The 17,188-nt window shown below is 32.5% G+C and overlaps 1 protein-coding gene across 2 annotated transcripts in view; it reads left to right on the top strand.

Moving 5' to 3' along the window:
• Nucleotides 1-16,755, top strand: part of LRRIQ1 (leucine rich repeats and IQ motif containing 1) — a 195,245-nt gene extending 178,490 nt beyond the window's left edge. For both annotated transcript variants that reach the window (XM_087868886.1, XM_045779594.2), the window contains one exon: nt 16,129-16,755. In XM_087868886.1, coding sequence (XP_087725012.1) covers nt 16,129-16,271 — 143 coding nt within the window. In that variant the 3' untranslated portion in view covers nt 16,272-16,755. The remainder of the gene's footprint in view (nt 1-16,128) is intronic.
• Nucleotides 16,756-17,188: the final 433 nt, after the last annotated feature.

Raw genomic sequence — 17,188 nt, 5'->3', positions numbered from 1 at the left:
CATTTAAAAATATTTGTATCTTGTGGTAATAGAGTCTAATTTTTTCAAACTCTTCATATACCCTAGAGGTTTTGAAATATCTTCTAAAATGTTTTGGTATATTAGTATAAAAGATGTTTTATTTGATATCATATTTTGTTAATTTCCCCAAAGTATAGCGAACCTCAAAAGTCCACATATTAACTTTATTACAAGTATTGAGTTTTTTTGAAAAAAATTTTATTATTCATTGATATTATAGTTTTATACATACAAAGTCAATACTTTTTTTAAAATGATTTTATTTATTTATTTATTTGACAGAGAGATAGAGCTCAAGCAGGGGGAGTGGTAGGGAGAAGGGGAGGGAGAAGCAGGCTCCCCACTGAGCAGGGAGCCTGACGTGGGGCTCAATCCCAGGACCCTGGGATCATGACCCAAGCCAAAGTCAGACACTTACCCAATTGAACCACCCAGGCACCCCATAAAGTCAATACTTGATTCAATGTGAAAAATTCAAATTATCCAAATTGCTGCTCTACAGATAAATGAAAACTTAGAAATGATTCTCTTTTTATCCAGGCATGTGTCATTATTAGTCTAGTCATTTAAATCCATTAATATATGCAAGTTCATTTTGATAAATTTTAATTTGGTCTTGAAATAATGATTTTGATATATCTAATTCAAAAATATTTCCAGGCTTTAAGTTCTTAGAATGCTTGAATTTTCTTTACTCGATTATAGAATCTGATCATAAAAGGTTGCTCTCGTCAATATGGTTAAGAAAGAAACATTTTATATTTTAGGTATATTCATTAAGTAAAATTATCAATCTAATATAAAATTTTTGCATTATTAACATAATTTGTTAATTACATCAGCTTTCAAAATATACATTATATTCAGAAGTAATCAAGCTGCGTCACACATAATAACGAATAATGCTATCTCCATTTTAAGCATTGCATATTATGAACTCATATCACTTTGGAGCAGTGTACAAAACAAACAAATTGCTTTGTCACATTACAGAATATCAAAGTTTCTATTTATAATGTATCATCTGACTATGAAAACATAAATAAGTCAATAAATCAGCAACTATTCTAAAATGCACAAGCTTTATCCTTCACTTACGTGACATGAAATCATAGATTTTAGAGAATATAAGATCATTATATAGTTAATTTTTTAATAGTCTTTTTTTATTTTAATTTCAGTATAGTTACATACTGTGTTATTATTAGTTTCAGACATACACTATAGTGATTCAACAACACATTCTCTAAGGCACTGTAATATGGCTCCCCTCACTAATTCCGATTGGTTGTCAGGAAATGACATTTTAACAAACACTACTAAATCATTAAATCTGTTCACTAAGTGACAATTTAAGACAAGCCATGTTAGAAAAATATAGTTTTTATCCAATAACAGAATGATTGTGAATAAAATACCATGTATTGAATTATTGTAGTTACTAGTTTAGTACATCTGTATAATATAATGCCTCCCGGCATCAGTGTGCCTGAATTTGTATCATGACAATTTCCTCATCCTTAAAATAGGAATGCTAAGACAAGTACTGTACCTACTTTGAGTTGTTGTTAGGATAAAATGTGGAGTATTTGAAACAATATCTGGCACAAAACAGGTACTTAATAAATAGTCTTTATAATTGCCACCTATACATAACCGTAAGAAGAATCATTTGAAGTAAGATATTAAAGTCGCTGGTATCTAAGCAAATGGGCTAACTAGCTCAGCTTATAAGAAACCTACTCTTAATAGTTTCTTAACTAAAAAACCTGGGGTAGCCTAATATCCATAGAAAACTTTAACCACCAACAACCTTAGGTCTTAGGCCTCTATGGCCCTGGGCCAACCACGTACAGCTTTGGTATTTTGAAAGCCCCTTTTCCTCCAGCTTTTTCTCTCTCTTAAAAAACTTGTCACCTTATTAAAACTGAAGTATTTCTTTTAGCTTTGCAAGCCAAATCTAGAGAGTAGTTTACGGGCTGCAGCTATAAAACTCATTCAGCCTTTGAACTTTTCTAGATATTTCTCTTTCTCTATTGCTATAATATTTGTAACATATATTCTGTAGAATCAGATAAAGTCAGGTTTAAAATCCCAGTTCCACTATCACACATAAGTTGTGTGACCTTAACTCTAAGAACAAGTTAACTCTCTGGAAAATGGGAATAATAATGTCTATCTCATAGAGTTTTGGTGAGGAAGAAATGAGTAAAAATATAGGTAAATCATGTGATACATTGCCTAGCATATAGTAAGTACCTGGTTATACTGTTTTTGTTTAATGTTTTATGTTGCTGTTGCATAATTTTAAACAACTGCAAAGTAGAATTGTCTTCTTCTCTGTGTGTCAAATAATACCAGAACAGCGTACTTTCAGCATCATGGCAGTCATCTCAAGCAATACTGTCTTAGAGAATTTCCTAAGTTCTCTTCCCTTTCCTTTTAGGTCTTTCTGCTTTCTTTTAAAAGGCCAAGATAGTCTTCTGCTACATGGCCTTCTAATCTAAAAGATGAAAGAGGACACATTCTTATTTTTAAAATGTCGTTTACAAAATGAGTATGCAAATAAATTCCTCATTTAGACAATATTTAGACAAAATATTTGATTTCCTTGAATGATTTGGTATTCTCAATTAATTTTTCCATTTGATACTTAAAGGATGCATTATAATAATAATTTTATTGTTATAACAATTTATAGCTTTACACATTTAATTATCTTTTCTTATTTATAATAATTTTTTTCCTTTGGCAGCTAAGCTAATATAAATAAGACTCAGAGTTTATTTACTTTGCCTCTGGCCCAAAAAATTTAGCAAGGAAAAGCAGCAACTTGAATCTATCTTTTCTTATTCCAGTGCTATCTTGCTTCTGTGCACTAACATATAATAGCTTAACTGTAAGAATAGAACATAATTAATGTAGTTCTTATTCATTTACTAAATGATCACTGCTCACTAGATACCTAGTTTAGTTTCGCAGTTGCTCCCTCCTAATAATTTCTGCACGTTCTAGAACATACTCCATTTTCAGAGTTAGCTAGGGATTGAGAATCCACAGTACCCCTGTAATAGTGCATAATCAGCCTGAATTCAATTTCTTCTTGAAGTATATCTACATTTTCTTGAAATATAAGCCCTTGTAATATGGTACTGAATTTTCTGAATATGGAAAAATGTATTTATTTTACAAGTGAAGCAGCTAAAGTAGTTAAAGTGCGTGAGAAAGGCTTCTCAGAGGCAAAGTATTTGATTTGTACCTGGAATGACATTTGGGATGTAAGTAACGAAAGAAGTGGAAGAAAGCCATCTTAACAAAAGCAAAGGATAAAATATGAATATATGTTTGTTGAACATTGAACAGTATGTCTGGACCAGAGCTTGCACCTACTAAAGTAAAGTAATGCAAAATAAGACTGAATTAAAAATGAAGCCTAGTTTCAGGTAAGTTTGAAAGTAAAGTAGAATTTTGAAGGGCTTGGTCTCTAGCAGGGAGGAAAATCTCTCTCAGTAGTACTAATCATTCTTCCTTTCAGATTTTGTTGGCCACAACAGTGTCCTACTGATTCTTTTATGTTTTTTGTTTATTCTTTTTCTCCCCTGCTAGCATGTATGTTCCAGGAGGTCAGCGAATTTAATGTAGTATCCTAGGTACCTAGAACAGCTCCCTGGCATGCAGGCCCTGTAATATCTATGTAATGAGTGAATGAATGGATGACTGGCTGGCTGAATGAATGAATGAATGAATATGCTCCACTATGGAGCAGGAAATGTCAGATAAGAACTAGGAAAAGAGTATTTGACATTTTACTGCTCCATAGTGGGAGGCAGGATATTCTGACAAAGAAGGGGGGTAAAACCTTAACTGTTTGATAGACCTTCAACAGTATCTGCCAGAGCTTCTAAGAGCACATGATCTGTCCAGAATCCTGATATATACAATCTATCCAAACAGTAAGCGTTTTCTTCCAGGTAAGTGTTTCAAACAACTAATCATGAGATTCAGATGCCCATGGATCCAACCTAGTTAAAGCAAATCCTGTCATTTGTTCAATCAAAAATATTTATGGGGTGCTCTTGAAGGCTCAGTGCATCACACAGGTGAGAGAGTGCTGAGCAACACCGGTATATCTCTGGCCTTCATGGAGTTTATAATTTATATAAATATATGCTGTAACAGTCTGGGTCCAATCAGAAGACAGCTATCATACAGTAGGTTAAACAAGGAAAGTTTAAGTATTATTATCTATACTAAAATATTATCCATATCAGCTATGAAATATAAAGAAACTCTACATGGTACCCTAGGGCTGCGGGAGAGCACCCAAGGAAGGACAAACTTGGAAGAGGTTCAAACCTCATTGGAGAAGGTGTGGTTCAGCCACCAGAGAGCAGACAGGTTCCCTGGTTTGGCCAGACCAGAGTTGGTCTGGAGTTACTGGGCAAACAATAGGCAATTATCTGGAGTGCAGGGAGGGGAGCAAGTAATGAGCAATTGGTAGCATAGGCATGCAGTGAGAATGGGTACTGATAAGGCTTAAGGTGGTTTCCCTGTTTTTCGTATGGAGAGGATAGCACACAGATTATTGCTAGGCTGAAGCTGCGGGGGTGCAGACGAATCCTGTTCTGGGACTGTGGCTCAGGCAGGCTGCATCAGAGGTCCTGAACCCACAAGGCCACCTGTGCCAGAAATTGCAAAACCTCTTCTTCTAACAGTGTCCCTTCAGCACCCTCTATTGAGAAAGCTTAACATTTTTCTCACTTTAAAGGAGAAATGCTTAAAGAAATTCTTTTATCACAAAACATATAATGAAGGGTGTATTCGTTGCTTGTAAATTGATAATTGACATATATGCATGCACTAAATTACTACTCTCTGAATATAATAACTTATATATGTGTATGAATTATGTATATTTTAAGAATTATATAAATTATATGTTTCATATATAAATATTTATTTATATATACAAATATAGATAAATATTTATATGTATAAATATATATAATTATGTGAAATATATATGTGTATATATATATACACATATATATATAAAACATCTTTACAAAAGTAAATTGAACTCACTGTTCTTCTCTTTTAAAGAGTTACAGCTTGGCCCAAATTAAGGCCTAGTATTATTTTACACACAGCCTCTTAGGCTAGGAGATATGCTTGGGTGAGGAGAATTGCAAAAAAAATTTCACAATTGAGAAGAATTGAGGAAAAGCATAAGAAGACCTCAAATTGTTAAGAGAATGTCATTCCATCATTCCTTTTCTCTTTCTTCTAAGTTTTAGAGGCTACTTCCAGCCTATAAAACTATGTCATTAACTAAGGAAAATAATTAACTAAGGAATGACTATTTTTTTTAAAGATTTATTTATTTGTGTGTGTGAGAGAGAGAGAGACTGTGGGGGGAGGGACGGGGAGAGAATCTTCAAGCAGACTCCCTGCTGAGTGCAGAGCCCAACATGGCTCTTGATCTCACCACCCGTGAGATCATGTCCTGAATAGAAACCAAGAGTCTGACACTTAACCAGTGGAGCCACCCAGGTGCCCCAGGAATGATTTTAATAAAGTGTAGCATAGCTCTCACTAAACTGGAATTATGGAGTCCAGAGGTAAGAAATGATTAATATGCCAGTTGCATTTTTAAACACAGTGAGAGACAGTGTGGCATTGGTAAGAGTATGTGTTAAGAGACTGGGAAACAGATTTCTAATCCTAGCGTGGCTCCTCACCAGCTTGTGACCTCAGTTAAGTCCTTTACAACTCCTTTGTAAATCTAGTAGGTAGAAGGCAGCCTGGAATAAAGGAAAGAAATTTGGGGTAGGCCAGATTGAATCTGAATCCCATTTCTTACACTTGTATTTTTGTGAGCTTGGATGAGATATTTCAGGTTTGGTTTGTCCATTTAGAAGATATCATGGAAAATTAGATAAATATATAAATATGTATTTTTGCCCTCATGTGAAAAAAGATGGAAAAAGAAAAAACAAACATAAAGGAGACCCAAGAGTCCTGATAGCTTTAGAATTCCGTAATCCTGGAAATAGAATGATAAAACTTTGTATGTGACAATTTCCTAATTAAAAAGCAATGGAAGCTATTATTTCTGATATTTTATAGTATGACAATCATGTTTGCAACTGAAAATTTTCTCCACACCATAATACTTCTGACTCTGATTTCAAATGTTTTCAAATTGTCTCTAATTACTTTAGCTAATTATAGTCAACTGAGATGGGAAAAAAAATAAACCTTTCTTTCAAATGTTTTCCAAGTAAAGATCAGAAGAACCCCATCATCGATGAGAAATGACAGCTATTTCATAAAATCAAGTTGAATTTCAAAAAGCTAGAAGTGATCCTGAAACTCAACATGCCTATTGTAAAAATTTGGCTTAAAGATATTCTACTATAAATACTTAGTAGTGGGTATCTTGATGTCCTAATATATTTTTTTTAACTTGAGAAAAGACAAACAAACAAAATTTCCTAGTAAGAACCCAGTCAACATTTCATAGGGTGTACTTGGAAATGATCGTTAGCTTAATCCTTAGCTAGATATTTACTTTTTAGAAAGAAGTTGTTTGTAAATTTAATATTGAAGACACTAAAGAGGAAACTAGGTATAGACATACAGCTACAAGGTAATTTAATGAATAGGTTATCCTGAAAGTAATTAGTAAAATCTATGATGTTACAAATGTAAAATGTTATGATGGGGAAAATGAAGGAATAACATGTTAGGCAACTGTCCTCTTTAAGACAAATTTCAGTTTTTCAATTTGTAAGACTTTGTGAAAGGTGACCTTGCTTTTAAATCTGATTATTCTCATGCAGGGCTATAGTCCCTTCAGAAGTATGTTTTAAAGAGAACGCTAGTATATTATGGGCCAAAACTAGAAGGAAAGAGAGACAATCTCTCTTTTTTCTTAAGGGTTCTGTTTTTGAAGATGAGGTTAATATTAATAAGATTTTATATTCACTTTGAATGAATTGTACCTTGGAAGTTATTTGTGGTGGTTTTATTCAGTGAGCATTTATTGAGCACTTAATATATATTAGGTATGATTATACTTACAGGGATAATTTCAAATTCAGTTCAGTTCAAATTCAATTAAATATCAAAATTCTAAACTTTTTAAAAATGCAGGTCAGCCTCTGTACCTTATAATTATACTTAATATAACAAATGTTTTAGAAAGTAGAGGTTAAATTCCATATATATGAATAAAATCATATGGTATTTGTCTTTCTCCAACTAACTTATTTCACTTAACATAATACTCTCTAGCTCCATCCACATCATTGCAAATGGCAAGATTTCATTCTTTTTGATGGCTGACTAATATTCCATTGTATGTCTATACCACATCTTCTCTAATTAGCATTTTGACCTCTTTGATAGTTCTGCTACCTCCTACTGATCCCTTACATTGTGTAACTTAAATTGTCAAATCAGTAGATTTTCTCATTGGAGGTCTAGAAATGTTTTACATGTAACTTATTTTCTGCCACAGAGTGGTCAAAGATGAGTAAAAGTTACATTTAATCATGTACCTATTTGCATATTTTTCAGCATAAACTGAAACTATACATAAAAAGAATAAGTTGAGTTTTTGTTCAATTGCCCACTGCATATTGGTTTTACTTGTACCTGGCCTTTAAAAAAATCTACATTAGTTACATCATTCTGATATATTTTCTTCATATACTATCTGGAAGAAACATGTAGTCTCTAGTATTCCATATCAAATTTTGCAAAGTTCAAAGGAGACACTACTTATTAATATTACTTTATTAACATATGTGTTCATGTAATACAGCCAAAATCAACTCAAATACAGGAGTATTCTTTGAACAACTTCAAAAATTCTGGTAACAACTCATCTACAAAGACCTTGAGGAGTAAACAGAGAGAGAGTGGTGTACGTAAACAATAAGAAAGTCTGAAAAAAACTTTTGGTAATTCTTAAATTTAAAAAATCGTATTAGGGTTTATGAAATCATATAAAAATATAGATGGGCATAGATGCGGATACACGTATAGAAATATCTTTCTCTTATATTTCCTCACTTACAGAAATTGAAGATTGTATTGTTTTTCATTAATACCTTTTATTCAGTTTTAATTTCATAGGCCTTATTTCCAGGTAGTGGACAGTTCTTTCCATTCCAAGGCATGCAAAAACAGATATGCATCTCACATTGGCTACCTAATGATTTTCTTTATGGTACTATTATGTCAGAGGCATACTTTATTTCTCTTGAATACGATACTATCTTCTTTACAATAAATCTTCGTCATTTGAAGCTGAGTTTCAACTCAGTTACTATCACCTTTGGGCAGATAGTTTAACGGCATTACCTCCGTTTCCCCATCTTTAACATGCGGGTGATGTGTGTCTTGTGGAATTGTAATGAGGATTGGAAGAGTTGGTGAAAATAAAGTACTGAGCAAGGGGCTGGGATGTAGTGAACTCTTACATCCCCGCAACGTCACATTTTCAGGCAAGTTATGAGTGAACTGACAATGACAGAGATTTGAAGAGGACGTGGGCAATGAGAAAATATGAGCCCTAACTTGTAATACTCATAATAGTTCTGAGAGTAAAAAGTAATATAACTGTGCTCAAGCAAAAAATCTTGTGGATGTTGAATGCAAAATGAAGAGGTGTTAACTATGTGCACTTTTAATTAACTGCCATATAAATGGCATAAGTGATGTCCACCTACAAAATCTTCTAATAAATAATTCCACAATACCATTGTCTATGCCGATTGTTGCAAAAACGCATTGTACAAGAACTAAAAATTGACTGTCTATTTCCCATTTAAATGATTGAAACTTCCATCCAATATAGATGTTATATTTTTGTCCAGATAAGAAAAGGTAAAGATAAAACTTTATAAACAATTACGACCAAGTTGAACTTTTTTTGTTCTATATATGAAATCTGGCTTTGCTTATCATCTTTTTTTTATCTGAAGTGTTTGATTTATAGTAAAATGTCAATAAAAAAGCTAGAGCAACATCACGTAGAATTTTTTAAAATTTTTGTTCAGCAAGAGTTGGTCTCTAACAATGTAAAGTTGTAAATTTTAAGGCTCTTTTTATTATTGCTTAAACCATTAACTTGGACTCTTCTTGGTCTCAATTTTTTTGGCAGAAGCTTTAAAAATACGAATTTGTTAGGTCTTTTATTTTGTTCCTGAACTTTGACAATTAATCAAACAAACACATTAACATTAACACTTTAACCCTTAAAATATTCCCACAACCAGAACTAGATAATCAAAATTAATTATACCAAGAGCATGTTGACATGCTTGGTGGAGTCATCTAATACATATGTATTACAATTCTAGTACAAAGTAGGCACATAATAAATAGCTGTTGATTTAATGTCTTTTAACAACTTGATACTGCCTATTTCCAAGATCTAAGACAATTTAATGAAACAAGAATGATTCCAGACATAGTTAAATGTAACAGTTATTAGTAATCACAGAACAGTGTTTACAGATCTAAACAGTAGTTTCACCAGCAGCTGACATTATCCAGAGAATGACAAATTTCAACTGTACTTGTGTGAGAAAACTAGTTGTACATATGGCAACTACATTTATTCTTTGTTAAAAAAAAAAAACAGACATTTTTAATATTTTTGAGGACAGGATTCACGTATGCTCTATTGATATTAGATTAAAGCATCATGTTTCTAACGGTAGTATTCTAGTTCTTATGCCTTTCCTTCATGTTCATTTCCTTTTTTAAAACAAACGGCTATACTCTGAATTTGGGGGGGGTTGTCATTGCTTTCAAACCAATTTCTTACACTAGCTAATGTGGTGAGTAAATAAATGGGTATGGTCAAATGTGAAATGCATTTGTCAAATGAATGAAACTGAAGTGCAATAATATAATAAATCCTCAGGCTAGTCATGTTTATTGTTGCCAAATGTCTCCCTGCTAAGAACTAATAGGCATGAAAAGGGATAATGAAAGTTTCCATGAAAAGTTTTTGGGAAATCTATCCACAAGTCTTCACTATCTGGGAATGTGGAAATAAGTATTTGTTTTATACAAGTTCCATATGAGGACTGTAAAGATGGAATTATTAGAATAGAGTAAAATGGAAAGCAACTACAGTGTGATAGTTACTAACATTACTTGGCACATGGAAGAAAATTGACAGGGAAGGTCCACTGTAAGCCAGAATAGAACAGTGCCTGTTATAAAATAGGCACTAAATAAATACATGTTGAATGAATATGTAAATAAAAGGACGATTTTAAGATTTATTTATTTATTTTAGAGAGAGAGAGAGCTGGGGGGGACAGGGTGGAGGGAGAGAATCCAAGCAGACTCCCCAGTGAGTGCCAAGCCCTAGGTGGGCCTCGAACTCACAACCCTGATATCATGACCCGAGCCAAAATCAAGAGTCCGATGCTTAACCATCTGAGCCACTCAGGCACTCCTAAAAGGAAGATTTTATTTTCTTTTATTTTTTATTTTTATTTATTTATTTGACAGAGAGAGACAGCGAGAGAGGGAACACAAGCAAGGGGAGTATGAGAGGGAGTAGCAGTCTTCCCGCCGAGCAGGGAGCCCGATGCAGGGCTCGATGCAGGGCTTGATCCCAGGACCTTGGGATCACGCCCTGAGCCGAAAGCAGACGCTTAACGGCTGAGCCACCCAGGGCGCCCCTAAAAGGAAAATTTTAAATTAAAGCTTTCAAAGACCCCAAGTGATCTCGAAAATCTAATTTGTGTTTTAAATGTTTAAATTCCAAAGGATAACTGCTTAATGATACACATTTGAAGATTTACTTAAAATGCATGTTTTTGCTAAAGTTTACCTTGGCTAAATTAATTAACATGGGAAAGTGAGAGGTAAGACAAGATTATTAGAAATTAAAATAGTGTTATATAAGAACTAGGTTATTTCAAAGGAATATACATATCAATTAAGGGTAGAAGATACTCTCAATTATTAGCATCATTTATACCATTGTTCTTTAATTACAAACAATTATGGACACTTGGTTGTAAATATAATAAAATTGAATAGAGTTCTGAAGAGCACAATAAAAAAAATGACTAAAGGAGTTGGGAATAGACCTTACCTGAGGTGATAAGAGTAAAGGGACATATGATCTGATTTTTAGAAGTGACAGTGTTCAGTAGAAAATGGATAGCTTGGGTAGCTTAAGAAAATGGATAGCTGGGTAGCTTTTAGATTGTTAACTTCTCAATGAGTTACAATTTTTATTTCCTAGTCAATTTAGAAACTTAAACACTCAATAAGTATCTAATAGTATAGTGGGAATCTAGAAAATTGCAATAATCAAAGTAATATAGAATAGTTAACAATGGAAAGAAGAGTTTTAGTTAATCTAAGGGCCATATGATAGAAAGCAAGCCTAGTTCTGAAAAAAGATCACACAACCTATTTGTATTTTACAACCAAAATAAATCACTCAAAAACATTCCCCTAGAAAAACAAATAATAATATTGAACAATATTAGTATGAGAACCACAGAATTTATAGAAATAAGACAATATTTTTAGCACCACGTTTTAGCCATCTTTGTGCAGAGACAGCCACAAGGTATTTTCAAGAAGAAATCAACACAATAATGTGTTACAGATAGTAAAACCTGGCAAACTGTATACAATAAGGGGGCCTTAAAACTTCCAGATCAAATTTGAAGTGTAGCTATTATAAAAGATGAAGAAATAGGCAAAATACAAAAGTAAAAATCTTTACAATATCTATCAAAATAAGATTCCTCACTCTATTTGATATGTATTAGCTTTTATGCTCATTAGGAATTGTTTTTCAGATAAATATATGTAGCCAAGGCAAATTATATGTGTCTGATTTAGAAATAATAGACATCATGATTTTTACCAACAATAACAAATACTGAGGATATTTTCTATCAAATGTACCAAACCTAACTGATTTTTCTTAGTCATACGTCTCTTAAATATTGGGTAAGATGAATAATTGTAAATGTCATTGTCCAATTGAAATATTGAGAAACAGAAATTTTATTAATATTTTTATAAGCTATAGAGAAAACTTCTAGTCACTGGAAAAGCTTGAAAACAATTTCAGAAACAAGCAAATCACCATGATTTATTGAGGAAATCTGAATATGATATAGACAACCTGTTATCTGTCTTGTTTTCATTCTCAGTGTTCGATTTTAAACTACCTAACCGAAGTTCACTGTAAATGATCATTATAATTCAAGGTTGCACATAGCAATGACCTTAAAAAGCAACTGTTATTTGAACACTGTAATAACTACCTCAACCTCAAGCTTACCCAGTGTAACTCATTCATAGCACTTAAATTGATGTAAACGCTTTGCTGCTAAAAATTTGTTCTGGTCACTTTCATTAAAATGTTGAATTTTTTTTTCTCCATGCTTTACTTGTGCTGTATCTGGTGTTAAGCAATACAATATGGGAAGGACTTTGAAAGGATTTCTCTATCCAGACACATAGTGTTGGGTGTATCGATGAAAATCCAATGACGTATTACCATACATCATGAAATTTCTATTTTGACCGGTTTAACGAAGTTTTTTTTATACATACCAGGAGAGTCATTCAAAGCATTTTACATATTAAATTACTTATCAAAACACAGCATATATAGACCTTGACATTTGTTAAAGAACCAAGGATTTAACCAAAAAAAATTTTTAAAGGACCAGAACAAATCTTTAGCAGAACACAGATTATGTGGCAAAGAAGTGACTTAATGGAAGATAGAGCATACTTATCAAGACATACTTTCAGCATATATGTAAGAAAAGGATTGGTTAATATGTATGATCACCTGAAATTATGCAGCAGACTGTTGTTAAAGAAACATAAAATCTATAACAATAATGTCGCAGGAAAGAGACAAAAACTGTTCAAGGTCCTTTAGTCATAATTTTTTTTATTACAGGAGCCCATCAGTAGGTCTAGCTCTAATTTTTTGAGGCAAGATTCTCTCGCTATTGTATTTTCATGGGGGTAAGTAATTTTAGAATGATTATACATCGACTGTATTAAATTGCTTCTTTATTTTCTTTTTTTCCATTTCTAGAGTAGTTACAGGATGAAGTAATAGCTTTACGATAAATGCCAATATGTGGTTCCTTTATAGTTGTGTTGTTTTACTCCCTGATTTATGTTCCATGTATCTGGTGGTTCAAGAATTTGACAACAAAAAGACTCTCACTAAATGCAATGAGAGAATAAGCTATATTGATTACTGCCCAAATTATTTATTTACAAGTATCAAAACAATAAAATGCAAGCTTTTAATCACATCAAAAATGTATTTTTAAAAACTATATGTATACATAAGTATGTATGTAATTTTAAAGACTAATTCCTACAGCATTTCCATTGCACCAAAAATATACTTTAAAATTATTATAAAGGTGTTTAAAAATATCACACAATATGTGTGTGATAAATTATTTGCTGAAGGGGGTACACTAAACAATGAAAAATTTACAAACTGCCCTCTAAATATAGGATTACATTGTGGGTGAGTACAAAAAGACTTGAAGATTCATCAACAGCTTCAACATAACAAAGACAACAGAACAATATTAGGGAGAAAAATTGTACCATACAGTAAATTTGTAGTCAATAGAAAAATCCTTTAAAATACAGAAACACTGTTAAGAATGAATTTTGGGCTAAAGAAAAGCCATGTTTTAATGCAGTTCAATTTATTTCATTTTGAAATAATTATTTTAGAAGTCTATGAAATTATAAATATTTCAGTACTTTGTACAGAAAGTGTCTCCCTCCCTACATATTATTTGTCAACTTTGATAAAAAGCTTATATTAAGAGTAAAGGCACTAAGTAATACATCTTTATACCATTAAGATACTGTCATAGACAGTATTAACCAATAATGAACTATATTATTGGATTATATTTTAAAATACATACTTACTTGTACATATTACCTTGATTAGTGCTTGCAAGGAACTTGATTTAGCTTTCTCTGTTGGAAGAAAACATTTGTCAGCCATTTATGGAAATCTGCTTACTCTTTTTAAAATTAATCTCTGTGTTCGTCTTAAATATATCTGAATTCTAAATGTGTCCCAGTAGCTCTTCAGTTCTCAGACCTCTCTGCTCCCCCACCCCTTCAGCCCCAGCTTTCTCCCCAAATTATGTGTTCTCCTAAATACATACTTGCTATTCAGGAAAGAGTTTATTCATTAAAGAATTTTTACTGCTGGGGCAAGGTGAGGGTTTGCTGTTACTGTTGTTGTTTTCCAAAATAGACCGAGAAGATTTTCTGTTCTGTTATTTGGGGAAAAATGTATTTTCAATATGTAACTAGCAAGTAGAAAGATGGTAAGTTTTAAGGATACTTTCTTACATTTTTTAGGCCACTATTTTATCATTAGGAAATTCTTTTAAAAAAATGGAAATTCTTGCTTTTCTGCATTAGTAATATTCCTGTTGCTTGAGAGAGTTCATGCAGTTTTGCAAAGGACTACTGACTGATTTAGGGAAGTAGCTTCATGCAGGCGAACTCTGGCCGGCGCTTGGAAGCCAGCTTTACCTGGCATAGTTTTCTCCCCTCTTTCTGCCTTTGAGTGCCAGCTGTGAAGGTCTCTAAACTCCTGAGCCATGTTCTGTCTCTAACTCCATTACACACTTGAGCCTGTATCTATAGATATTACTCTCTCTGTCTAGCATACCCCCTCTTAAATCAATAGCTTTTTTTCCTGCCTTTCACTAATATTCTTTTTGTAGACTAAAAGTAAAATATGCTACCTTTATAGAGGTTCATTAACTACTTTGAATTTGTTTTCCTAATCACAGTTTTAGTATAAAAATCCAAAAAGCAGTACTGTTTTAAAAGAGCTTTTAAATATAAAATGGGTTTTATAATCAATATTAACCATCATGCTGCACCATGTTTGAAATTAAGTCAAATTTCCACAAACGGTCTAATGTTTCCTAACCTTTCTATTTAGACATATTTTTTAAATATTTTAAGTTTTAGTTGGAGAAGCATTAATTTTTTATGTAAAAAATTAGATATTTCCCCTCCTAAACTTATTTGAAGCACAATAGCATCACAATGGAGAGTCATGTGGTTTGAACCTTTGCCTCAAGCCAGTACTAAAGGAGCTCTGGAATTCCTCACTCTGCTGCTTTTCAGACCCTTTCCCCACAGATCCAGCCCTGTGCTTGCTTAATCCTCAGGAGATTTAAAGCAGATGATCATAATTCTTTAATAGTATTTTTGATATGGCATCTTGGGATCTTGCTGAGTAAAACATTCCTAATCCACCATCCCATTCTTTCAACTACTATTTATTTTTAGCCTCTAACAATTTTTGGTACTTTTTTTCTGGATAAGTTCTAAATTGTTGACCATAATAATTTCTTCCATTTTATAGCACCTGTTTACAAAGCACTCTCATAGGTGTTACCACCATTGCAATATAATCAGAAAAGCAGTCCCCTTCACAATAACCCTGCAATGCACGGATTGTTTCCCTCGTTTATAAAACTAAGGCTTAGAAAGGTGGTAACCTGTCCGGAGTCACAAAGCTGGGTTTTATGCAGCCAGACTAGAACCCGTGAATATCTTTAGATTCTAGATCTAATATGTTTTCTGTTTTGCCAGGAAATCTTTTTTCTGGAGAAGTCCCTAATTCAGAAGAACTATTTCTAAAACTAATCATAACATACTTATTTATGAAAAGACAGTGATAAAAATTTAAACTATGAAAATATAAACAAATTTAGATATCTAAAAAGTAGGAAGATATATAATCTCAGTCTTGAGATACCAGTCTTGATTTGTAGATAGAAGAAAACATATCTATTTAATTTTTTCAATCATTTCCTTTTATTTGAACAAAATGTACTTTATACCAAACTTTGATTATTTTGCAAACGAAAAGGTAATTCAATATGCTTTTTTATAAATTCAAAGATCATATAGTTCTAGAATGTGTGTTGTTGACAAATATATTTCTTACTTTACAATATGATTCTACTTTGATCAAGTTAAGTGATGGGTCCTTTTAATATCACTGTCTAGGTTTTTCAATTAAGGGAATATTTGCACCAATGATAGCAAATACAGGACCATCTAAGAAAGAACGTATATCATTCCGTGACAATCCTGTACAACTCAGTGGTGGATGGGGAAGTGGCAAAAAGAAGGTGAAAACTTCAAACTAATTCTTCAAGCTTCAGCATTCAAAACATATGGCACACGGTTTTCTCAAGAAATCTATGGATATCTGGTCATGTTACCAATTGAATACAAGGTTTTAGAGTACTGTATTTAATTTGTATTATTATACATATTCCACAATTTTGTTTGCTGATGGGGTTATCTGATTTCCCCTCTGTAAAAAACAGTTTTGCTATTGTTCCTTTGTTTATGAGGAATGGCCTCCAGAATTAATTCTTAAAATATTTGAATGGAATTTGCATATCCAATTTCTTCTTTTGTTTAAAGATTTTACGACATGTGTGTTAAAGATGGTTTTTGTTACCAGTAATAAGTTGTAATACCATACATATACTGTAAGAGAATATAACTATAATTTATTGACACTGTTCATAGTATTAATGAATAATTAACACATTGATGAATTATATTTGACCAGATTATTAACATTAGATATTTCAAAGATAAATTGATACACAAAATACTTAGACAATGAAAATGGCCTTCATTTTTTTTTACGTTGGAGTTAAGAAAATATGCTTTCTGTTTAAACTAAAATGAAATATCAGTTTAAATATTTATATTGTTATATATTCTATCATTTGAATTTTAGTTACAGCACCTCAAAATTGACTTAAAAAATCTTTTCAAAGCTCCATCTTAAAATTTTGTAATAGTAATCTATTTTCTAAAGTTACAGACCAGTTTTATTAAATTCTTATTATTTTGTGATTAATATTCTGTGATGTCTTAGTAAATACAATGTGCAAAATACTGTATTTACCTCTCCTGCCCCTTAGGATTTACTTTCCTGAGTCTGGAGCTTTTTTCTCCAAGCTTAAGTTCTCCAGTGACTTCCCAGTGTGTTGCTGTGTAATAGGACCCACTGAACTTTAAGTTTTTTCCCTTTGTTTTTCCTGCC

The sequence above is a fragment of the Ursus americanus genome, chromosome 17, assembly GCF_024610735.1.
Source record: "Ursus americanus isolate L20-20 chromosome 17, mUrsAme1.1.p, whole genome shotgun sequence".
Classification (NCBI taxonomy): domain Eukaryota; kingdom Metazoa; phylum Chordata; class Mammalia; order Carnivora; family Ursidae; genus Ursus; species Ursus americanus.
Note: the sequence above shows the minus strand (reverse complement) of the source record. Positions and strands in the feature narration are given on the sequence as shown.